The 24,895-nt window shown below is 44.2% G+C and overlaps 2 protein-coding genes across 8 annotated transcripts in view; one reads left to right on the forward strand and one right to left on the reverse strand.

The window, feature by feature from the left end:
• SCNN1A (sodium channel epithelial 1 subunit alpha) overlaps positions 1–24,895 on the forward strand; it is a 91,900-nt gene that overhangs the window by 14,437 nt on the left and 52,568 nt on the right. The window lies entirely within an intron of this gene.
• CD27 (CD27 molecule) lies at positions 27–4,042 on the reverse strand. 2 transcript variants are annotated; one of them, XM_014551365.2, is made up of 6 exons: positions 3,465–4,038; positions 3,169–3,300; positions 1,417–1,569; positions 1,066–1,221; positions 773–892; positions 27–512 (listed from the first exon to the last, which is right to left on the reverse strand). In XM_014551365.2, the coding sequence occupies exons 1-6, from the start codon at positions 3,598–3,600 to the stop codon at positions 388–390; spliced, it is 822 nt and encodes a 273-aa protein (XP_014406851.1). In that variant the 5' UTR covers positions 3,601–4,038; the 3' UTR covers positions 27–387. The 2 variants fall into 2 exon arrangements, with proteins under 2 accessions (XP_014406851.1, XP_014406852.1); XM_014551366.2 differs by lacking the exon at positions 773–892 and having other exon boundaries at positions 3,465–4,042.

Below are 24,895 nucleotides of genomic sequence, written 5' to 3' on the forward strand. Positions count from 1 at the left end.
CAATTTCTGAGCTGGAGAGCTGCAGGTGCTGCAATCTGTCACTTTATTTCGCCAGGTTTCCAGATCAGCGGTATAGTACGTGGGCCGTTCGTGGGCAGAAGTGTGCTTTCTAACCTGGAGCCCCAGCCCTCTTGCAGCAAAGGGGTGAAGCTGGCTGGGCGAGGACACACCCGGCTCCTGCTTCCCGCCCTCCACCTCATTCCCTTTTGTCCTCGCCACTGCCAGTCTCGAAAAGGCACACAGGATAGTCTCCCGTCTGTACACAGGAAAGGGTCCTGATGAGAGGATGGTGCTGAAGTTGGGGGTGCCAGCTCTCTATCCCCCTGGATGGCCGGTGGGGTGGGATGGAGGCTAGGACTTGATTGCAGGCCTCCGCCGAGCACCGGCTCAGAGGTAGCAAGCCGGCTCAGGTTTTCGGTAATCCTCCTGAATGGGGATGGCGCCGCCCTCTTCCTCCCTGGGGCAGCTGTATGGACAAGGCTCTGCAGGCGCCGCTGGACTTTCTCCCGCGTCTGCGGAGGGAGAATGGGATGAGGCTTGGCCGGCGGTGGGGAAGGGGCGAAGGGAGACGGGAGACAGGGTGACCAAAGGCGGGTAGCTTGGGGGAGGGCTGTCAGGAGGGCCCAGCTGAGAAGAGAGGAAGGGAGGGAATAGGGTGGAAAAGGTGGAGCTGGAGAAGTTCGATGAGCTTCCAGGTCGGGTGGCAGGGCCCAGGTGGTGGGGAGGGGTGGGGTGCAGGAACAGGCCTGGAGACCTATATTTTGTCTCTTACTTAATCCGTATTTTCTTTGTTGATGGAGGAACAGGGCTCCGACTATGGTGAAAGCAATGAACATTCCAGAGAGGATCACAAAGATGCGGATGCATTCCGAGCTGCACAGGGACTTTTGGGCTGTGATGGGCAGGGGCCACAGGGGGTTTTGGGGAGGGCCAAGCCCTTGACTCCCCTCATCCCAGCCCTCCTGTCACCCCTGCCTCTCTTCTATCCCCCACCTGCCTCTCCCACCCCCAGCGTTGGCCCAAGTCCTTTCCTAATCCCTGGACTCTGCTTCTCCCTCTTCTTACCCCTCCTCCCAGGACCCTTCTGACTGGCTTCCCTCCTGGACTCTTCTGTGTGCATTCTCTCCTGGGGTGGCCAGTGGGTCGAGAGGGTGGGGGCAGGCTGCAGCATGGAGCCAGCCAGGGTCCGCGTGTGCCTGGCTGTCCTGGCCTCTGGCATCTCTGGAAAAACAGAGACAAGATGAGCAGCAGCCGGGGCCCCAGAGGACACAAGGCCAGGCTGAAGGCCTGAGAGGCCCTAGATGAGATGGGAAGGCAGAGACCGGCTGAATGGGCTGGGCATGGAAGGGGAGGGTGCGCTAGTTGGGGTGTGACCCTTACCCCAAATGACCAGACAAAGGGTTATCTGGAACTTACCTTCAGCGTCAGGTGACTGGAAGGGTTGTGGGTGTGGGCCTGGGGCCTGGTGTGGACGGTCACACTCTGTACACTCCTTGTCCCTGCACTGCCAGCCCTCAGGGCAGGCACACTCAGTATTGGAGGTGAGGGTGCAGTTTCGAATGAGAAGACCTGGAGACAGAGGGGGCGGGGGGAGCAGACGAGGTTACTCCTCTCCCCAGCCGTGTCCCAGGCCCACCTCCAGGGAGGGGCTGCCCTCCCAATCCCGCCTCCCCACCCCCACATAGACCTGCCCCTCCCTCACTGCCACCAGTGCCTTTGCCATTTGTGTTATTGTCATTCAAGACAAAGTTGGACCTTTTAGAAAATTTGTGGTTCAGAAGTAGAAACAGCTTATCTGATTTTCTCTCTTACTCACCGATGCCTTTATAGCTTCTTATTGAAGTACACGCGTCACAAGTGTAAAAGCTTGAGAACTGGGACAAATGGGACTCACGGGTGTAACCAGCACCAGATCAAGAAACAAGGTGACCGGTAGTGTTCCTTGCTAGTCACTAACGCCCTCCCCGCCAAGAATAGCCATTAGTCTAACACCATGAGTTGGTTTTGCCAATTTTGGAACCACCTACAGGGAATCATGTGTATGAACTCATTTGTGCCCGGCTGCTTTTACTCAACTCTTTGTGAGATTAATCCATGTTGCTGAGTGTGATTGTCAGTCATTCTCACTGCTGTGTAGTATTCCACTGTGTGAATATACCACAGTTCATTCGCCCCTTCTACTGTTACTGTGCATTTGGGTAGTTTCCGGCTGTTAGCAATTAGGAGTAGTGCTGCTGTGGTCCCTGACAGGGTTTTAACTTTACTAGAGAGTAAAGTTGATTACTGACATCCTTTGCCTTTGAAATCTAAATTTTATTCGTGTGTCGAGATCAGGTGCTAGGTGGCTGCCAACCAGGCATCCTGGTGGAGGTGGACGTGCGGGGCACTGCGAGGGCAGGGCTCACCCGTCCTTGTGGTTCAGAAGGGGTGATTCTGGGCAAGGCAGCAGCACCCGGATGTGGGCCAGTATTAAAAGGCCTAGTCAGACCCAGGGCACTTGCAGGCAAGTAGGGTCACAGTTCAGCTAAACAGTCCTCAAAAGTTCTCCGCTGGAGAACACCTGTTCCAGGGGGCCACTTTAAATCTGCCAACCTAGGTACGCTGGTACATACATAGTTTCTGAAATTCTGGCTAAAATGGAGAAATAATGAAAGTATTCATAACACAGCCACAGACAGTTCATGTCCTAATTTTTAAAAAGATGAAATTACAGAATAGATAAAAACACAAGCGACATACACATTCATTTTCCTAAATTGGCTTTTGGGCAAAAAGGGCTGTTACCCTCTGGCTGGTATCGTTAGGTCCCTAGAGAGATGTGTGCCAAGTTCCAGACAAGCATGCAGTCCACGAATACAGCCAGTTCATCAGTGGGCTGTTGCTCGTCTGAAATCTAAGGTCCTGGGGCCACTTCCTCCCTTGCATTGCCTTGAACCCAGCCATAGACCCCCTCTCAGCAGTCCCTCAAACTCTGCTTGGCCCCTTCCCTGAGACACTTCACCCCAGCTCTCCCCATCACATCCACATGCCCTGCCCAGGGTGCCCCATTTCCCACCATGGGCTCCATTTGCCAGAGCCTTGAAGCCACCAAGGCTCCCCCTCCCCCTCCTCTTTGCTTCTCCACACCCCAATCCCCACCTTGCACCCCCAGACGCTTGCCCATCTCACCAGAGTTACAGTGCCGGCAGCTCTCACAGTGGGGCCGGGTGTGATGGTCTGGCGAGAAGGATACCCCCGGTGTACAGCGACCACACTGAGCAGCCTTCCCTTCCTGGTCGCAGTGCTTCACCAGGAACATTCCTGCGAGCAGAGGTCGAGGGTCAAGGCCCAGTGAAGGCCACTCCCCCCCACCTCTGCAAGGGGCTGCCTCCTGGCCTCTGCAGGAGTCCTCTCTGCTCCCCTTCCCGCCTAGCCTGGTCCTCTCCCTGCACACGCAGCTGGCCCCTGGCAAGGCCAGCTCCTACCTGGCTCACACATCCGGCAGCACAGTTCTTTGGGAGCCCGGTAGTGCTTCTCTGGACAGCTGTTGGGGGCTGGGGTAGCTGAGAGCCCTGCCAGGGTCCCGAGAACCCACAGCCAGCAGGCAGGTGGCAGGGCCATGGCTCCTGCCCTGGCAGCTCTTCCTGCGCCCCGGGTGCTGACCGCGGGCCTTGGCAGAGCTGGCACCTCCCCCGCTGGGCGCCGGTGCCGCTTCTCTGCACCTCCCGGGAAGGTCTTCTCCCCTCGGGGTGGCCCCCTGCCCCGTCGGGTGGCAGGCTGACCTTCGATGCAGTTGAAGCTCTACTGTGACTGTTTTGCGCTCAGGCAGCCACCCCTCCCCTCCCCCTTTTCCGTGCGCTGGGTGCTGGGAGAGTGTTAAAGGGCAGACTCTGTCAGAGACAAGCTGCTCTTCAAAGACGCCCCCAACACGCCAGCTGTGGTCTCTGTCTCTCTTCCGCTCGTGAAGACTTTAACCCGTCTATGCATACCGCCTTTACAAAATGTTGGTTGTGCACAGACACCCGCCTCTCCTGTTCACGCATCTGTACACAGCGATGCCCGCGTTACCACCGTTCACAGCCGGCGGGCTGACCTGCGTGTCCCCACTGCTCTCCCCCCATCACTTCTTACACAGAAGTGGGCAGTTTAGAGAAGAAAGGGGAACCAGAACTGAGGACAGGCCTGCCTGTTTTTATCTGAAACACTTGGCATCAGATAAATTCAGAATTGTTCAGATTTGGGGGAAGAAACTAGCACCACAAGGCACCCTCACAGGGCTGGGGCGGCACTCAGCGCCAGGCAGCAAAACTACTGAATATTTTAGTGGGGAGAGTAATAACTAGAACCAGCCTGGCATTCGCTGATGTCTGGTTTTATGGCCAAAATAGTTTGCTATGGGCTTGTTCAGAATTGCAAACAAGAGACTTAAACCTGTGTCCTTCTCTGTCAGACGAAGGCCCGGAGTTCATACACAATCACTTAGCCTTCCTGCCAGCCTGTGATATGGGGTCATCCCCTCCCAACTGGCCTCCTTCGCCCTACTGCCACCTTTGCCCTCCCTTCCCACCCCCAGCAGTGTTGGCCACTGGTGGCCATCTCCTCTCCTGCCTCGGGCACTTGGGATTAAAGGTCGATCCTATGGGTCACTGCTTCCCTATTTCTGCGGTTCTCCTGGGAAGACAGATTCGGGGATGTTGGCAATTGACTTTCCCCTCTTTGAGTCCCAGGAACACATGGGTCATACGGCCCTCTGCTCCTCTTTCCCCAAAGACTGGCTTGTCTCTCCGGACCATTTCTGATTCAGGGGCTTTGCTGCTGTTTCCACACTGCTCATAAAATCTCACACCCCCGTGTGCTCATCTGTTAGATCTGTTCTCTATCTCACTCTTTGGTTTCCTTTCTCTTCACTTTTTCCATCCTCCTGCCTTTCCCCAACCTCCTCTCCTCTCTGCAGGAGGGTCGTCTCAAGTGGGAAGCCGCACAAGGGTGTGATCTGAAGAGTTACTTGTGCAAAACCATCCTTTTTTGCGACATCCGCCAGGTGCCTGAACTCCCTTCTTAGAGTGTTCCTGGTGGGATCTGAGGGTGTTGCTGTCACCAGCAGTCCTGACCCCTTTCCCAGATTATGGTCAATATCTCCACTGTTAGTCTTTAGCTTCAAGGCAGGCGTGGAGAGGTGGGGCCCTGCGGGGATGGATGAGACCCTGGAAGATTGATGAGGAGTTGGGGATCTTTGGGGAGAAACTTGCCAAAGGGGGAATTAAGGATGCTGAGATCTAACAGCCTGGGATCCTCCACATGAGGCCTCTGTTCTCTGGGCCAAGCCCCACCCCCTTCTCTACCCATCACTGTTCTGGCCAGGCCGGGGGGCGGTGGGGAGAGCAGGAGCAGGGTCTGCCTGGCTCTCCTGGAGTACCGTCAGGTCTCTGGCCCTGACTTTTCTCTGGACAAATGGAATGACTTCATCTGCCTTCTGTGCTGTTTGCATCAACTTCTGGTGAAGCTTGGCCTGTCCTGGGCTGGCTCCCCACAAAGCTCTTCCTCTTCTCAACAGGCCCCATGGGTGCAGCCTGCTGACCCCTCCCTCGAAATCCTTCACTTTCTCTTTTGGGGTTCAGATTCTCCTCACGACTGGCTGGCACAGAGATACATGGTCCCTTCTCAACGGCTCCCTCCCTTTCTTGCATCCTCGGAGGCAGGCTCACAGAAGCCCTTAACCTCTGATGACTTTCATTACTTTTGAGAGGGTAATCTGGAGCAGGGACAGCAGCCTGGATGTCAGCTGGGGTCCCCCTGCCCCTTGATACCTACCCAAGACATCCCACACCTTCCAGTCCAGGCATGCCCCGGGCAGTGTGGGAAGAGGCGGCGCTGGGGGCCTGCCCGGATTCCAGTGGCTCGGGTGTTATGGCGGCCTCTGCTTCTGATTCCTCTTTCAGCTGCAGTCTTGCTCCTGCCTCTCTGCTCTTGGGTATTCCCGTACCTCTGCCCTGGACACAGGGCTTTCTTGAATTTTCCTCCAAACCAGAAGGTTGTCAAGTGTGGCAGAACCTTTACTGAAGCTTTAGATCTCATAAGGATATGTTAGAATTGTGTTTTGGATATTCTGATTCTTTGGGGGGGGGGAGCGGAGGTAAATAGGTTTGTATTTATTTATTATTTTTTAACTAATGGAGGTTCTGGGGATTGAACCCAGCACCTTGTGCATGCTAAGTGTGTGCTGTACCACGGAGCTGTACCCTCCCTCTGGGTATTCTGATTCTTAGTGGTCCTTCCCACGAAGCAGTTGGAGCACTGAGCGTCCTGGTCCTCCTCCCTCCTTCTGCCACAAACCACCTTTCAGAAACCTGTCAGACAGATACTTCCTCTCTTCAGCCCCTAATCCCCAAATCAGTCTTGGCCCTTTTAAAATCTATAACCAAGTCCTCAGTAGAACTAAGCTCTCTCCAAGATCTTTCCTTAGAAGGAAGTTCTGTTCTATTACATAGACATCAGAAGCCGCATTCCCCAGCCTTATCAAATTCTTCGTTTTCCTAGCCCTCTGTGTCCTCCACTCCATCCTTCTTCCTCCAGCCGCCCAGCCTCCCAGCACTTTAGACCCTCCTCTCCAGCAAGGCTTTGAGAGGCCAACTGGGCAGGGCAGTGGGGTGAGCCAGGTATTAAGGGTCTGGGCGCTCATATCCCAGTTCTGTGATTTGCCCTCCTGGGACTCCTGTCTGGGGGACATGGAGTCTGAGCATCTCTGGGCATTTCTTTCGACCTTAGACCACTTTTCAGTATCTCCGCCCCAGCTCCCAGTGTCTCCTAGCACATAAGGCATCCACTGCATACTAGATGGCCCAGCCTCAGCTTTGTTCCCTGGCAGTTCTATCCATAATTATAAAATCGACGTTTTGGGGGCCCTAGGCCGTACTGCCCTGGTAAGCTCCACTCCTCATCATTTAACAACTATTTGTTGCGTGTCCAGGTACCAGCTAAGTAATGGGACACAACGATGGAAAAGAGGAATGGCTGGTTTCTGCCCTGTGGGAGTATTTACAACCACACAAATCAGAAAATGCTACAGTTCACGGGTTCCCTACCCCAGAGGGGCACTGTTAAACATTTACCACCACACGGCTTCTACTGGCGGACGAGGGCTGGGCCCAGCATTTGTCTTTTGTCCTTTTTTGAATCCTGGGGAGGCAGAGTTCTTCCCTACCTAGGCTCCAGTCCGTCTCCTTCTGGCTTCTAGATAGAACTACCCTGCCTCCCTACTCTGATTCTGCTCAGAATCCTAAACTAGAAGGGCTAGAAGGAAGTCTTCTGATCCCGTGGGTCCACCCCCTCGTTTTACAGATGTCAGAACCATGGGCCCAGGAGGCGAGATGACTTGTTCTTTGTGGCAGAGTTGGGAGGGCACCCAGGCCTCCTGCATCCCAGCCCACTAGCGCCTGGAGCACTGACAGAGCTGGGTGCCCAGGACAGGTGCTGAACTGAATTCACACTGGATAATCCCTTCAGCGGGCGGACATGCCTCGGCTGTTGTACCTTTCAGAGACTGTGCCCTGCCCATGCGCTCTATGAAAACATCCCAGTTCCTTTCTTTCCTTTTCTTTTTCTAAATGGAAATTTAATTATACAAGTAGTATGTTCATAGCATCTCTTTATAGAAAATTAAACCAGTAAAATCCATCAATTCCACCAGAAATAATATGCATTGAGAATTCTTTCACATGCAGGGAGAGGATAGCTCAACTGGTAGAATGCATGCTTAGCATACATAAGGTCCTGGGTTCAATCCCCAGTATCCCCTCTAAAAATAAATAAGTAAGGAAACCTAATTATCTCCCTCAACAATTTTTTAAAAATAAAATAAATTAAAAAAAAGAGAGAGAATTCTTTCACATGTGCCCCAGGAGATGAAGGCAAGAATGTTTAAGCCAGACTATTTGTAACAGCAAAAGAAAAGAAAGGAAAAAAAAAAAAAAAAGAACCCATAGGTCCATAAATGGTAGATGGACTAATAAATGATAGTAGATTCACCTAACAGAGTATTCACCCAGTGTATTGCTTTAAAGGAATAAAGATGAATGACCTGCGTGCAGCCATGTACGATAATATGGCTGAGTCTTTTTTTTAAATATATTTTTATTGAATGGCTGAGTCTTAAAAACATGGTCTTGCACAACAGTATGAATATATTACTTAATGTCAGTGAATTGTATGCTTAAAAATGGATTAAATGGTCCATTTTATGTTATGTTTATTTTACTGCAAAAAAAACAAGTAAACCAATAAATAAAAATCATAATATTGAGCAATACGGGGTGGGGACGCAAGCCACAGAAAATGCATGAGTGAGAGTTCATGTAGATGAAATAGGAAAACAGGCAGCTTGTTCAGGGATATACACACAAAGGTGGTAGAACTAGAAAGAAAAGTAAGGGAGTGAGAGACACCCCCCACCCCTGGCCCTGAGCTGGTTCCCCTGCTGGGGGAGGAAGGGGATGTATGATCAGGACGCTTCTGAGTTTCTGCTAATGTTCTGATCTTTGCACGGGTTTTCATATTGTTATTTCTCTACACTATTTTGTATGTTTGGTGTAGTTCACAATACAAAATTTTAAAAATATAAAATGTGTATATATTTCTATATTCTCATATATATATATATATGAATAAAACATATATTTTTTATATTTATATTTGTATATATATAAATAAAACATCTGATAAAATCAACTGCAAAACTACTTTGAAGAGACATGCCCTTGACCTGGACGCCTGATTCGAAATTAGAAGACACATCTGAAACAGTTTGACCCAGAGCACCTTTTTTCATCCAGGTCAGGCATGAAAACCAAATATTTGAACTTTGACCCAGAGCCCCTAGTCACTATATATAAAGTATTGGAGCAAGATTTTAAAACTAAAGAAACACATTAAATCACATTGCTCTTACTAAATATATTATTACAAAATATTGGTACATTGTATAATGTTTTGTTATATATTAATGTTTAAGTGAGAGCAAAAATATTTTATGTTGTCATAAGTAAAAGTAATATGATCTTTAAATATAGTTTTCTCCAACATTATGTCATCCTTTTTTATTTAAAAAGTTAGAGGTGAAAATGGAAAATAAATTGAACAGTTATAGGTACGATTCAAATTCCCTTTGATCAGTCTCCTGCCCTCAGGCCTGCTCCTGGTCCTCTCCCTGCCTCACTGTTTCAGATTAGTCAGTATTCTTGCAGAACTTTAAAAAAACAAAAAAATAAATAAATTTTATGCATGTGCCTTATTGTTTTAGGAACGTTCATAGTCAAAAATAAGGGAATTTCCCTTCCTGTTAGGCTGTGTGTTAATCAACAGGTTCTTTTTAAAAAAAAATTGTTTTTAATTTTTTGGGGTTTTTTTTTGAGGGGGAGGTAATTAGTGTTATTTGTTTATTTTAGTGGAAGTGCTGGGGACTGAACCCAGGACTGTGTGCACACTAAGCACGCGCTCTTCCACTGAGCTAGACTTTCTTCCAGTAAACAGGTTCTTTTTTGGGGGGATGACAGGTTACCTCTCTTCACTAAAGGATGTACTACACAAGCCTGCAGTAAGTCTTCTAACACAGAGCAGGAAATAAAGCCCATGGAACAAACCGTGCATTGGTTCTCGGCACTTGTTAAAAATGATCTCTTGGAAAAGAAACAGCCCAAGACTGGCAGTTCCATGTTCTTCTTGTGTTGCTTTTTAAAGTCCATCTTTTTCCAGATAAGGAAAGGATGGTTAATTGGCCTCACACCCCAGCCTGCCAGGCAGAATGCTCCAAGGGCTTAGCATACTTTTGTTATGGGTTTTGCTTTGTTTTTTTCGTTAATGATATATAGTACGTATCCATCTAAAATTTGCTTTTGCTTTTTAAATCCAACAATATGTCTTGGAGATCATTTTACATTATACCCGTAGAACTACTAATTTTGATAGCGAATGGATGTACATCGGCTTTTTGTGAATACTTAGGTTTTTTCCAACATTTCACTATTACAAGTGGTGTCACATAAACATCTTATGCTTGTCTGTGCACGTGGGAGTGTTTCTTTAGAGTAAATTCTGGGCATTGGAATTGCTGAGTCATAGGGTGTGCACATTTTTCACTTTAATAGCTACTGTCAAGTTGCCCTGCACAGTGGCCCTACCAAGCCACACACCCATCAGCCGTGGAATGAGAGCACACATCTCCTCACACCCTGCCAACCTTTCATAGTAGCAAACCATTTCTGACAACTGAATTGGGGGGAAATGCTGTCCCATTGCTGTTTACATTCCTCTGATTACCAGCGAGCCCAGCATCTTTCCATGATCATTGTCCATTTCTATTTCCTCCTTTGTAACTAATGTCTTTTAATCTTTGTGTCAGCACCAGTGTTTTGAAGTCTTGCCTCTTCCCTACAGAAATCCTGTTACGTGACTCAGCCTGCAGGGCCTCTGCCTGTGGGTCCTGTCTGATGTTTGCATTTGCTCTAGGGACTGAGACAAGCCTCCCTGTGGCAGGGGAGGTCACTCCTGTCCCTCCCTCTACAAACCTCCAGAGACATCAGGCCTGCATGGAGGTGGTACCTCCTACCTCATGTGCAAGATGCCAGGGGGACTTGGGAGACCCCCAGGCCCCTCTCCTTCAGCACTAGATGCCTCCCAAGAGGACAATGTCCTCTGGCTCAGAACGAAGGGCAACTTGGCACATGTTGACGCTTTTTAAATTGAGATAAAATTAAACCATTTTATAATGTACAATCCAGTGGATTTTAGGATTTTTCCCAATGTTGTGCAAATAGCACCACTAATTCCAGAACATTCCCATCTTCCCTAAAAGAAACCTCACACCTACCAGCAGTCAGTCCCACTTTCTCCCCTCCCCCATCTCCTGGCACACACTAATCAATTTTTGGTTTCTATGGATTTGCCTATTCTCAACATTTCATATAAATGCAGTCATATATGTCCATTTGTGTCTGACTTCTTTCACTTTAGTGTAATAGCTTCAAGGTTTATCCATGTTGCAGCATGATTTGGTACTTCATTCTTTTTTATGGCTGAATAGTATTCCGTTGTATGGATAGAACACATTTTGTTTATCCATTTATCAGTTGATGGACATTTGGGTTGTTTCCACTTTTTGACTGTTAGGAATAGTGCTGCTGTCAACATTCACATACAAGTTTCATGTAAACATATGTTTTGAATTCTCTTGGGTGTATACCTATGATTGGAATTGCTGGGTCCTATATTAACTCTATTTTTAACTTCTTAAAGAACTGATGAACTGTTTTCCACAGCAACTGAAGCATTTTACATTCCCACCAGTGGTACATAAAGGTTCCGGTTTCTCTATGTGCTTTTCAACACATGTCAATTTCCATTAAAAAAAAATTATAGCTACCCTTGTTGGTATGAAGAGCTATTTCAATCGTGGTTCTGATTTGTTTCCTTAAGACTAATGATGCTAAGGGGAGCACATAGCTCAAGTGGTAGAGCTCATGCTCAGCATGCATGAGGTCCTGGGTTCAATCCCCAGTACCCCCTCTAAAAAATAAATAAATAAACCAAATACCTCCCCCTGTAAAAAAAAAAAAAAAGACTAATGATGCTAGGCCTCTTTGCAGGTGCTTCCTGGATATTTGTATATCTCCTTTGAGAAATGTCTGTTCAAATCCTTTCCCCATGTCTAAACTGGGTTACTTGTCTTTTGTTGAGTTAAAAGAATTCTTTATATATTCTGGACACTAGATTCTTATCAAATATATGATTTTCAAATGTTTTTCTCCATTTTATGGCTTGTTTTTGACTTTCTTGATAGTGTCCTTTTATACATGAATGTTTTAAATTTTGATAAAATCCAGTTTACCTATTTTTGTCTTTTGCTGCTTGTGATTTTGGTACCATATTTAAGAAATCATTGCCTAATCCAAGGTCACACAGATTTACACCCATTTCTGACAGTTTTGTGGTTTTATTTCTTTGATCTGTTTTGAGCTAATTTTTTTATATGATTTGAGGTAAGGGTCCAGCTTCATTCTTTTGCCTGTGGATATGCGTTGCCCCAGCACCACTTGTTGAAGAGAGTATTCTTTTCACATTGAATGGTCTTGGCACCCTTGTCAAAAATCAGTTGACCATGATGTAAGAGTTGATTTCTGGACTCTTGAGTTTATTCCACTGATCTGCATGCCAGTCTTTGTGCCAGCACCACACTGTTTTGATTACAGTAGCTTTGTAGTAAGTTTTGAAATCGGGAAGTGTGAGTCCTCCAACTTTGTTCTTCTTCTTCAAGATAATTGTGGCTATTCTGTATCTCTTGCATTTCCATATGAATTTTGGTATTAGCTTGCCTATTTCTGCAAAACAAAGTAGCTAGAATTTTGATAAGGATTGCATTAGATCTGTAGGTGAACTTGGGGAGTATTGTCATCTTAAAATTACTAAGTTTTCCAATCCATAAGAACACAGGATATCTTTCCATTTATTTAGATCTTCCTTGATGTCTTTCAACATTGTTTTGTGGCTTTCAGTGTACAAGTCTTGCACTTTCCTCATTAGATTTATTCCTAAATATTTTGTTCTTTTTAATGCTACTGTAAATGGAATTGTTTTCTGTTGTATTTTTTAATGGAGGTACTGGGGTTAGAACCCAGGACCTCATGCATGCCAAGCATGTGTTCTACCACTGAGCTATTGCCCCCCATTGTATTTTTTGATGCTGTTGTAAATGGAATTATTTTCTTAGTTTCAGTTTCAAATTGTTCATTGTTCATGTAACACTTTGGCTTTTAAAGGAGGCAGTTGTTTTCTCTGCAGAGTTGAAAGGTGATGCCTTGGGGTGTAGGTGTGTGGCCAGTACATCCTGTGGGCCATTGCTTGGGCTTACCTGTGACTTATCTCAAGTCACAGATGGAGAGTCTGAGTCTGTGATGCAAAGGGAAACATGTCTGACTCATCTTTCCCACACTCCCTTTGCTTCTGACGTCTTTACTGGGAGAGGAAGAGAGTGGTTTGGAGGCAGGGGCCTCCCCATCTCTCACAGCTGCTTCCCTGACCTTGGGGTGACTCTGGTGGCATTCCTGAAGGTCAAAGGCTGGGGCAGCCTTCCCTCTTTCCTGTGACTTGGGCCAGAATCCTTCCTCCTTTGATGGGCATCTTTGACATAGAGGAACTTCGAGGGTGACGGGCAGGGTCCTGGAGGCTGGTGAGCTTAGAGGAGTCTGGGGAGGATCAACCAGATGGTGAAACTCTGAAAAGTAGAGGACTATTCAAGGTCAATCTGTGCTGCCTGGATCACATCCAAGGCTGTCTCTGCGTGGTTGCTTACTAGCAGGCCACCAGTTGCTCAAGCTGTGAGTGTGTTTCCACTATAACATGGGATCTTTGATGCTGATCTCACAGGGTGGATGTGAGCTGTTCAGTGTGTTAACACAGGGGCAACACCCAGCACAGAGCTTGTTGCAGAAGGTGCCAGTAAATGTTCCTTGGCGTATGAGTTGATTATCAAGTTCCTTCCTTCTTGGGGTTGGGGCAGTATGAGAGCTCAGGGTTCCTGAAGTGGTGCAGAGCTCATAATGGAAGGGAAACAGTGAAGAAATGCAGCAGGAGGAGATTTATGGGACAAATCTCACCTTTACTAGAGTCCCGAGTTAGCAGCGGGAGCTTTAGGAAGGGCGATGGGGAGGCTTCTGTGGCTGAGGAGATCCTATCACATTTTCATGCTAAAGCAATGTGACAGGCAGGCTAGGTACAGCTGCGAGAAACAGGATATTGCGAGGTCGTGTGTTTTGATATTTGAGAGCACAGAAAAAAAGTCTGTGCATAGTTACTGGAATTTTAAACAAATACTAGTTTATTAAAGTAGTCAATTTCAAAATCTAGTTTTCCTTATGTTCTTTAAGTTCAAAAATAAATTGTTATTCTGTTATGAATATAATAACATTTTAAATCTTGCTGTTTTTCTTTCATTTCAACCTATAGGTTGTGTATGATTATAATAGAGTAAAACAAAGACAATGATCTTCACTTTTATTGGGCATTTTTTATGGTGATAAAGTATGCATCAAAATTACCATCTTAACAATTAGATATCCAGTTCAATAGTATTAAATAGTCATATTTTTGTGCAACCATCACCACTATTCATCCCTGAAACACTTTTCATTTTGTAAAACTGAAACTATACCCATTAAACAAAAATTCCATTCTCCCCTCCTCCTAGCCCCTGGCAACCACCTTTTCTACTTTCTGTTGTTATGATTTTGACTATTCTAAGTACCTCATCTAAGTGGAATCGTACAGTTTTTGTCTTTTTGTGACAGGCTTGCTTTGCCTAGCATGATGTCCTCAGGTTCATCCATGTTGTAGCATATTGCAGAATTCCCTTTCTCTTTAAGGCTGAATAATATTCTACTTTCTGTGTATACCATGTTTTGCTTATTCATTAATCTGTCAACGGACACGTGGGTTGCTTCCACATTTCAGCTATTGAATAATGCTGCTGTAAACCTGGATATACAAATTGAAAGCCGGATAGAACCTGCTTTCAATTCTTTTGGGTATATACCCACAAATGTAATTGCTGGATCATATGGTAATTCTACTTTTAACTTTTTTAGGAGCCACCATACTATTTTCCACAGTGGCTGTACCATTTTAGATTCCTACCAACAGTACACAAGGTTTCCAGTTTCTCCACATTCTTGCCAACACTTATTTTCTATTTTTTTGATAGTAGCCATCCTAATGTGTGTGAGGTGGTGTCTCATCGTAGTTTTGATCTGCATTTCCCTAATGATTAGTGATGCTGATCATCTTTTCACGTGCTTATTGACCATTTGTTTATTTTCTTTGGAGAAATGTCTATTCAAGTTCTTTGCACATTTTTGGGTTGGCTTTGTTGTTGTTGTTGTTGAGTTATCAGAGCTCTCTGTGTATTCTGTATATTAATCCCTTATCAGATATACAGTTTGCAAAAATTTCCTCCCATTCTATTTTTGATGCTGTTGTAAATGGAATTGTTTTCGTAATTTCCTTTTCAGATTGTTCATTATTTGTAGAAATGCAACTGATTTTTGTGTGTTGACTTTGTATGCTGTTATTTTGCTGAATTCATTTATTAGTTCTAATAGTTTTTTTGTGTGTGTGGAATTTTAAGGTTTTTTTTTCCTACGCATAACATCATATCATCTGCAAACAGTGATAATTTTACTTCTTCCTTTCCAATTTGGATGCCTTTTATTTCTTCCTCTTACCTAATTGCTGTGGCTAGAATTTCCAGTGCTATGTTGAATAGTGGTGAACGTGGGCATCCTTGCCTTGTTCTTAATCTAGAGGAAAAGATTTCAGTCTTTCATCACTGAGTATGGTAGTCAGTGTGGGTTTTTAATATAAGACTTTTCTTATGTTGAGGTAGCTTTCTACTAGTCCTAGTTTGTTGAGTGTTTTTTCTTTTTATCATAAATGGGTGTTGAATTTTATCAAATGCTTTTTTTTGGTGTATGTTGAGATGGTCTTGTGTTTTTTTTCCCTTCATTTTGTTGATATTACTTGACTGATTTTTGCATGTTGAACCATCCTTGCATTTTTAGAATAAATCCCACCTAATCATAGGTACTGCTGAATTCTGTTTGGTAGTACCTTGTTGAGAATGTTTGTATTAATGTTCATAAAGGATATTGATCTATAGTTTTCTTTTCTTGTAATGTCTTTGCCTGGCTTTGGTATCAGGGTAATAATGTTGGCTTCATAGAATGAGTTAGGAAGTGTCTTCCTCTTCAGTTTTTCAGAAAAATTTGAGAAGACTTAGAATTAGTTATTTAAATGTTTGGTAGACTCCATCAGTGAAGTCACTGAATCCAGCACTTTTCTTTGTAGGGAGACTTTTTATTTTTTTGAAGTATAGTTGATTTACAATATTGTGTTAATTTCAAGTGTACAGCAAAGTGACTCATTTATATATATACACACACATAGATATATGTTTTTTCATATTATTTTCCATTATAGGTTATTACAAGATATTGAATATACTTCACTGTGTTATACAGTAAATCCTTGCTAGTTATCTATTTTATGTATATTAGTTTGTATCTGTTGAAACCATACTCCTAATTTATCGCCCCCTCCCTTTCCCCTTTGGCAACCATAAGTCTGTTTTCTGTGTCTGTGAATCTGTTTCTGTTTTGTATATAAATTCATCTGTATTATTTTTTAGATTCCATATATACATGATATCGTATAGTATTTGTCTTTCTCTTTCTGACTTATCTCACTAAGAATAAAATTCTCTAGGTCCATCCATGTTGCTGCAAACGGCAATATTTCATTCTTTTTTATGGCTGCGTAATAGTTTATGTATCTATATAATCTCCCATCTTCTTAAGCCAGTCATCCATTAATGGGCACTTGGGTTGTTTCCACGTCTTGGCTATTGTAAATAGTGCTGCCTACTGGAAGATTTCTGATGACTGATTTTATTTCCTTCCTAGTTATAGGTGCATTCTGATTTTCTATCTCTCTGTGATTTAGTTTTGGTAGGTTTTGTGTTTCTAAGAATTTACTCATTTTGTCTAGGTTACTTAATTTGTTGTTGTACAATTGTTCATAGTACTCTCCTATAATCCTTTTTATTTCTGTAAAATAGGTAGTAATGCCCCCACTTTCATTTCTGATTTTAGTAATTTGATTCTTCTTTTTCTCTTAGTTCATCTAACTAAATGTTTGCCAATTTTGTTGATCTTTTTGAAGAACCAACTTTTGGTTTCATTGATTTTCTATATTGTTTTTCTGTTCTCTATTTTGCTATCTCTACCCTAATCTGTATTATTTACTTCCTTCTGCTAGCTTTGGGTCTAGTTTGTTCTTCTTTTTCTAGTTCCTTAAGTTGTAAAGTTAGGTTGTTGATTTGAAATCTTGTTTTCTTTTTTAATGTAAGTGTTTATTGCTATAAACAATACATTCGCTGCATCCTCACAGTTTTGATATGTTGTGTTTTTATTTGCATTTATCTCTAAGTTATTTTCTAATTTCCCTTATGATTTCCTCTTTGACCCATTGGTTGTTTAAAAATGTGTTATTTAATTTCCACAATATTGTGAATTTTATAGTTTTCCTTTTGTTATTAATTCCTAACTTCATTCCATTGTGATCCAAGAAGATATTTTATATATCTACCTTTTAAAATCTACTGAGACTTAATTTGTTGTCTAACATATGGCCTATCCTGGAAAATGTTACATGTGCAGTTAAGAATGCGTATGCTGTTGTGGTTGGGTAGTGTTCTGTGTATGTCTGTTAGACCTAGCTGATGTATTGTGTTAACTTCGCTATTTCCTTACTTATCTTTTGTCTGGTTGTTCTATCATAATTGTGAGGGGGGTATTGACTTCTCCAGCTATTATTGTAGAACTGTTTATTTCTCCCTTCAGTTCTGTCAGTTTTTGTTTGTATATATTTTGATGGTCTGTCATTGGGTACATATATGTTTATAATGGTTGTATCTTCTTGCTACATTGAACCTTTTATTAATTTATAATGTCCTTTGTCTCTTGTAAACTTTTTTGATTTAAAGTCTTATTTTGTCTGATATTAGTGTAGCCACTCTTGCTTTGTTTTTGTTACTATTTGCATGAAATATCTTTTTCATCTTTTCACTTTCTATCTGTTTATGTCTTTGGATCTCAAGTGAGTCTCTTGTAGACAGCATATAGTTGAGTCATGTGTTTTTATCCATTCTGCAAATCTGTCTTTTTATTGGAGAACTTAATCCATGTACATTTAAGGTAATTACTGATAAGGAGGGACTTACTTCTGTCATTGTGCTATTTATTTTCTATATGCCTCATAGCTATTCCTCCCTTATTTTCTGCATTCCTGTCTTTTTTTGTGTTTAGTTGATTTTTTGTAGTGAAATATTTATATTCCTTTCTCATTTTCTTTTGTGTGTATTCTATAGTTGTTTTCTTTGTGGTTACCATAGGGATTACATTTAACATCCTAAGGTTATAACACTATGGTTTGAATTTATACCAGCTTAATTTAAATAACACCACAAAACTGCGCTCCTTTACAGCGCCATCTCCATATCTTTTCATTTATTGATGTCACAGAATTACATTTTATACATTGTGTACCCCAAAACATAAACTAATAATTCTTTTAAATGCATTAGTCTCTTAAATTATGTAGAAAACAAGACTTGGAGTCACACGTCAAAGTTTCAGTAATACTAGCTTTTACATTAATAATTGTTTTTCTTTCAAGTATTAGTCTTTTAAATCTTGTAGAAAACAAAAGGTGCAGTTACAAACCACTCTTATGATAATACCAGCTTTTCTAATTGCCCACATATTTGCCTTTACTGAGATCTTTATTTCTCCATGTAGCTTTGAGTTATTGTCTAGTGTCCTTTTATTTCACCTTGCAGGACGCCCTTGAGCATTTCTTACAGGGCAGGTCTAACTGGCATGATTTCCCACAGCTTTTGTTTATCTTGGAATGTCTTAATTTCTCCCTCACTTTTGAAGGACAGTTTTGCTAGATATAGTATTCTCTGTTGTTCTTATTTTTTTCTCTTAGCACTTAGAATGCATTGGCCCACCATCTTCTGGCCTCCAAAGTTTCTGATGCGAAATACACTGATAATCTTACTGAGTGTCCCCTGTGCATGATGATCTGCTTTTCTCCTGCTGCTTTCAAGACTCTCTCTTTGTCTTTGCCTTTTGAATATTTGATTATATTGTGTATCAATGTGGGCCTCTTTGAGTCCATCTTATCTGGCATTTATTGAACTTCTTGGATGTTTATATTTATGTCTTGGCATCAAATCTGAGTTTTCAAGCCATTATTTCTTCAGATGTTCTCTCTGCCACTTTCTCTCTCTCTTGGCCTTCAGGGACTCCCATGATGTGTAGGTTGATCCTCTTAATGGTTTCCTACAGGTCCCTTAGGCTTTGTTTGCTTTTCTTCAATCCTTCCCCCCCACCCCACCCCCTTTCCTTAGACTTGATATTTGCATTGTCCTATCTTCAAGTTCACTGACTCCTTCTTTGCTTGCTCAAATTTGCCTCTGAACCCATCCAGTGAATTTTTCATTTCAGTTATTGTACTCTTCAGCTCCAGAATTTCTTTTAAGTTATCTTTACGTTTTCTATTTCTTTATTCTTATTTCCATTTTGTTTATACATGGTTTTCTTGACATTCTCCACATCTTTCCTTTAGTTTTTTGAGCATCTTTAAGACAGTTGTTTTAAAGTCTTTGTCTGATAGATCTTCCAGGAGGTCTTTTTCAGGGGCAGGTTCTGTTGGTCTATTTTTTCCCTTGGCCACACTTCCCTGTGACTTTGTGTGCCTTGTGAGTTTCTGTCGTTGTTGATCACGGGATATTTGACTCCAATAACGTGTTAACTCTGGAAATCAGATTCTCCCTCTTACCCAGGGCTTGTGCTTTTGTTATTCTTATTGTTTATTTATTTATTCATTTGGATTGTTGTAGGCTTTTTCTGTGCTGAGGACCAGTTTTTGGTATAAGCTTAAGGTCTTCTCAGGCCTTTTCTGAGCCTTTCCCTAGCTAGGCATACATTGTCACTTTCTAATTTCCCCCATATCTGTAGTTGTTTTTGAATATCCTAGTCTTTCATGTCTGGCTCCTGAAAAAGGAAAACAGAAAAAAATGGAGGGGAAGGGCACTGGCCCTTTAAGTACCCCCCCCCCACGGCCAAGTTACATCAGCTGCAGGGGGAGGGGCTTGTAACAAGACTGGGAGATGCAACAACAATGGCTGCTGGCCCCTTTGTCTGCTGCTCTGTGACTGGGAGCAGCAATCAACAATCAGGACATAGATCCCCAATATTTAGAAGACAGGGTCCTTTTTGCCCACCCTGGCTTCCCCAAGCTGTGTGCCAGCGGCTCCAGGAACACAAGCACAGCTGCCTGTCACCTGACTGGGGATGAGGGGTGGGTTAATGGCCAAAATTAACCAAAATGAACCATAATCTACCCTCCACGTCTTTCCCTGGGCATTGCAAGTCTTCAACAGACTCCAGGGTTCCAAAGGAGTTACATTAGACAGAGTTGGCCAGTAGGGGAGAGCTTGGAAGGACCAAGCGGAGCCTGCATCTGTCCCTTACCACCTCCAGCCTGGATGACTTGGGCTGTCTGCAGAAGGACCTGGCACCTTCTGCCATGGAGATGCTCCCATGCCTGGCCCTGAAATTGGCGCAGCTGAAGGGGAAGATCCGACAGGAGGAGGAAGCCCTGCAGGACCGGACAAAGCGAACCAGCAGAGCAGCAATGATGCACGGACTGCAGCCACCTAGCACCCACGCTGACCTTCAGAATGAGGGCCGCTTCTTCAGTTCTGCCTTTCCACCTTCCAAACCTCACACGTTTCTCTCGTGGCTGACCCTAACCTGGAAGCATAAGGGAGGGAGTTCGAAGAAATGTGGTTTCTTCTTAGCTAAGCTGACACATTACAATGTCACCACGTTAATTCCAAGTCTTCCTGGAGTTAAAAGAACACCTGTCTTCTAAGCGAACAGTTTTAGTATCTCAAGTGGACAATGTATGACCATGATCCGTGATTACCATCTCAAGAAGACTTAAGCTGTCCATTTGCCAGAGATTTGTGGCTAGGAGGGCCCACATAGGTTTAGGTAAGTCTTCTTGATAGAATACACTAAGTTTCCTGAAATGTTTAAACTCCTCAATTCCATTATAAGTTTAATACTTTTTTAAATGGAGGTACTGGGGATTGAAACCAGGACCTTGCACATGCCACGCATACAATCTACCTCCGAGCTATACTCACCCCCGGTACATGGAGTATTTTTGATTTTGTCTACGTCGGTACCCTTCTGCTGGGTTTAGATTTGCATCCTGCCTTCTGGGTGCAAATTGCACCCTCCTGCAGTCCTTGCTAGTCTGGGATCTCCACTCAAGTGCACCTATTTTTGGTAACTCTTCCCTTAGGCCTCAGTGAATACTGGATCCTTTTATTCTTCTTGTGTGAGCAGGTCACAACTCTAGAGCTGTTTTAATGATGTCCCATGAGCATCTGCAGACCTCTCCAGGGCTCTGCTCACAACCCTGAAATGACACTGAAGACTGAGCCCTGAGCGAGGACCCCGCAGGCCCAGGACTGATCTGGGGAGTGGGGAGCAGAAGCTTGCGCGCTGCGTTCATCCTGGATCAAGATCTTCACAATTCAAATTACACATTCAGGGCAGAACCTGGGGAAGGTGCAGGGTCACCTCCAGGGAAAGGATGAAGCCAGCAAGAACACACAAACGTTGCACTGAAAGGAGCAATGAAGCCTCCTGGGGGACACTGAGCGTAGGTAGAAGGGCTTTATGGGCTGATTGTATACCCAGGAGCTTCAAGCTTCGGCTCAGAGCTGGAGAAGCTTCTCTGCTTTCCTGAGTCACACTCCTGATTTGAGCAGAGGCAAAGATGCTCTTGTCCCATCTGTCTGGGCTTTGGGTGCCCCCTTGCGGCAGGATAGTGTTTCTGGTCTTTAGAGGGTCCCACACCCTCTCAGAATCAAGTCTTTGGCTTTAAGGCCATCACTGTTAAAACATCAGTGCAGGGGTCCCAGGCACCTGACATCCCCCTAGAGCTTTCCTGTGCCTGCAGAGCAGGCTGGGTTTCAGTGAGTCCTAGGGATTTGGGGAAGCCCCTGAAGGAGGGTCACTGGTATGGGCGGAGGGACTCAGTCCCAAAGACTCAAGTCTGTGGCTGTTGAGGAATCTGTCTTCAGTATGGCCCAAAAGGGTATTATCAGATCTTAAAATCCCCTGTACTTGCCAGCCTATTTTAGCCTAGACTCGAGACCACTCTAGTGGTTCTTATCAGCTTTTTGGGGGTCAAAGGGCTCCTCTGAGAACCTGAAGAAAGATGTCTATCTGTCTTTGGAGAATGCACATGCACACGGAGTTGTGAATAGGATTACAGAGAGTTCGTGCACTCTTTGGGGATTCAGGGGATGGTCTGCAAAAGCCGCTGCTCCTGACCTCTGCTTCTGTTCGTCTCTCAGACGCTTGATGCCCTTGAATAGATTTGCTGCCTTTCTGGGGAGACCAACACTGTCCCCTTGAGGACAATATCTCTGGAGAAGGAGGTAGGACCCAGGGTAAAATTTCCTTTCTTGAGAGAAGTAACATTAGCTTCAAAGAGGCCAAAGAGCTCCCTTGTGTAGAGAAACAGTCATTCCTTTTGTGAAATTATCTGAGAAAGATAAATAACAGGCGTAGTTAATTCACATAACAAAGTGAAAAGTAAGCCAGTCTCTGGGTTTCCTAAAGCAATTCCTCTTAAACTGTGTTTCAGATGGTCTGAAATGTCTCTGAAAAGTCTCAGAGGCAAGACAGATTATCTAAGAGATTCAAAAAATTCACACAACCTGCTTCCAGAGTAGAACTTAAACTGATCCATGTCCCTTTAGGTTGCACCTTTTTAAAGGGGTTTTCTTTTAGTTGGATTCTTTTCATTTGCTCACCAACTAGTTACTTAATGCGTATTGGAAAAGAGAGTTCTGGAGTTGGCAGCAATGTCAGGCATCTCTTTTTCTGATTCCTTTATTCTCAGTCAAGCATCATGAGGACCAGAGAGGTAAAATACCACTCATTCATTCATTCAAGTTTGTTGGTCACTTCCTATGTGTCAGGAACTGGACTTTGTATGAGGAATAAAAGAGGAACAAGCACTGAGAATAATCTAATGGGTGTAAGAGGTATATAGGCAAACAACCATAATTCAGTAACGATAATTGCTTTAATGGAGGCTATTCCAAAAGCACTACATCTGCCAGAGTGAGATGACTTCACAGAGGAGGTCGAGGTCGAGCTGAGACTTGGTGTTTGAGTAGGAGGTTGCCAGGTGGGCCAGCTGTGTTTGTTCCAGGCTTTGGGAATGATATGCAGGTTGGTCCATGCAATACGTTGCCAGGCTGCAGTATGAGCAGGGCCGGAAAGCCAGCCTGCATTCCACTGGGAAGAAGGCATATTTTTTCCTAAAGTTCACAAAGGCACAGTATGGACTACCAGTCTGGAGATGTGGGCAAAGTCATAGAAATGCACGAGAGCAAAGTGTGCTCTGAGACCCACTGACCCAGAATTGCTGGTGTAAAAGCAGAGGGAAAGGTGATGAGTCTGGACAGGTGAGTCTGGGCAGGTGAGTGAGGCCAGGTCATGAAGGGCTTTTGCTTTGGCCATAACGTTGGCAGTGATGATGCTGGGAATGGACCCTGGTTGTCTTCTGTCCAGATCATTACTCCTCCTGCAGCACCAGATTCCCTCTAATTAGATGCTGAGCTCAGTTCTGGGTGCTGGTGAGGATACGGTGAGGAACATACACCGGCCTTGCCCTTGGGGTGTATAGTCGAGGAAGGGTGCAAGACCGAATTCGCAAAGTGTAAAATGTGACAAGTAGCAGATAGAGGGAGAAGAAGGAGCCCAGGGCAAAACTCATCACCCAAAGTGATTTGCCTAAGGCTCCATGCTGCAAGCCAGAGTTCAAGGTCAGGGCTGTCTGACGTCAAAGCCTTAAAAATGCCCACCCTCTTTAACGCAACAATTCCACGTCTAGGAATCTATCCTAGGGAAATAATTGAAGATGTGTGCAAAGATTTAGCTGTAAGGATGGTCTGTGAAAAAATTTTATAATAGCAAGCATTTTTTGTAAAAGGAAACAATCCAAATGTCCAACAATAAGAGACTGAGTAAGTAGACTGTATTATAAATGATGGAATACAAAATAGCGACTGTAATGATGTTTTTAAAGTATATATATTAATAGAGATAAAGGTTCACAATACATTATTCAATGAAATAAGCAGTTTAAGCTGCATCCTGCATATTGCTGTTTTTGTAAATGTATGGAAGAATTTGCACCTGGTAGGGCACAGGAGTGATTAACATTTAAAGGGATGTGATGATGGGTGACTTTTATTTTATACTTTTTGCTTACCTTGAATCTTATTATTTTTTTCCCATAATACTAGGTCTTACTTATGTAATAATAACAAATAAAATTATAACAGAGCATCTTAACCCAAGTCAGGTCATCCAACCAGCTCTGGCTGTTTAATAGATAAGTTAATAGGACAATCCCTAAATCTTAACGCCCCAGAGATAGATCATTGTGCACCTTTATCTCTGATAATATCATCTAGGAAGATTTGCAATGTGGTGGGGTGCAGAAGTCCCTGAAAAGAGCTTTTTTTTTTTTTTAAGAAGTCAGACATTTGTTTTCAAGTGTAACTTACATGCAATAAAACACATAGATTTTAAGTATACAGTTTGATTAATTTTGACATTTGTATACACCCATAGAACCACTGTTCCAATCAAGGTATGGAATAGTTCCATCACCCTATTGTGTCCACCATCTTGTTACTTGTTTTCTGTTTGTACCATCTGCAGTACTGCCCACTGACAGAAGCAAGGCTGTCAAGGGCCCCACACCTCAGGGGGCCCGTGCTTTGCAGTGCCTTCCTCAAACATTTCTAAGTCCTCCTCTAATGCCTTGGACCAGGCAGCCTGACAGTGCCATCTGGGCAGGGTGCCTCCAGGCCACCCCTGGTCCTGCTGGGTCTCCACCCTCAGAGCGGTGCTGCTGCACTGATTTTGGGTGACTCAAGTTCACACAGGACAAGTCCGGGGCTCTGGGATGTTGATACAGCCTATTGCCAACCCTCGTGCTTGAGTCATATGTGGGGGTTGTGGGTCAGCTCTCCTCTGTCTGTGTTGCTTCCATGGTGCTGCCTCCTCTCTATAGCATTCAAGGGGGTGGCCGTCCTTCAGCCGTGTCACACCCATGCTCCAAGGGCAGTCAACTCACTCCCCACAGGCTCTGAACTTGCCTCCAACTGATATGGTGATGTCTGTGCTTCTGGGTCAGTTTCTCT

The sequence above is a fragment of the Camelus ferus genome, chromosome 34 (genome assembly GCF_009834535.1).
Source record: "Camelus ferus isolate YT-003-E chromosome 34, BCGSAC_Cfer_1.0, whole genome shotgun sequence".
NCBI classification, from domain to species: domain Eukaryota; kingdom Metazoa; phylum Chordata; class Mammalia; order Artiodactyla; family Camelidae; genus Camelus; species Camelus ferus.

What these genes read in the sequence shown, in the direction of transcription:
- CD27 (XM_014551365.2), bottom strand. Translation starts at nt 3,600, where the DNA reads ATGGCCCTGCCACCTGCCTGCTGGCTGTGGGTTCTCGGGACCCTGGCA. An exon ending in CTGCCGGATGTGTGAGCCAG is followed by an intron (nt 3,301 to 3,464) that starts GTAGGAGCTGGC and finishes CTCTGCTCGCAG; the next exon opens with GAATGTTCCTGGTGAAGCAC. An exon ending in GAAGGGTCCTGGGAGGAGGG is followed by an intron (nt 893 to 1,065) that starts GTAAGAAGAGGG and finishes TGCCCATCACAG; the next exon opens with CCCAAAAGTCCCTGTGCAGC.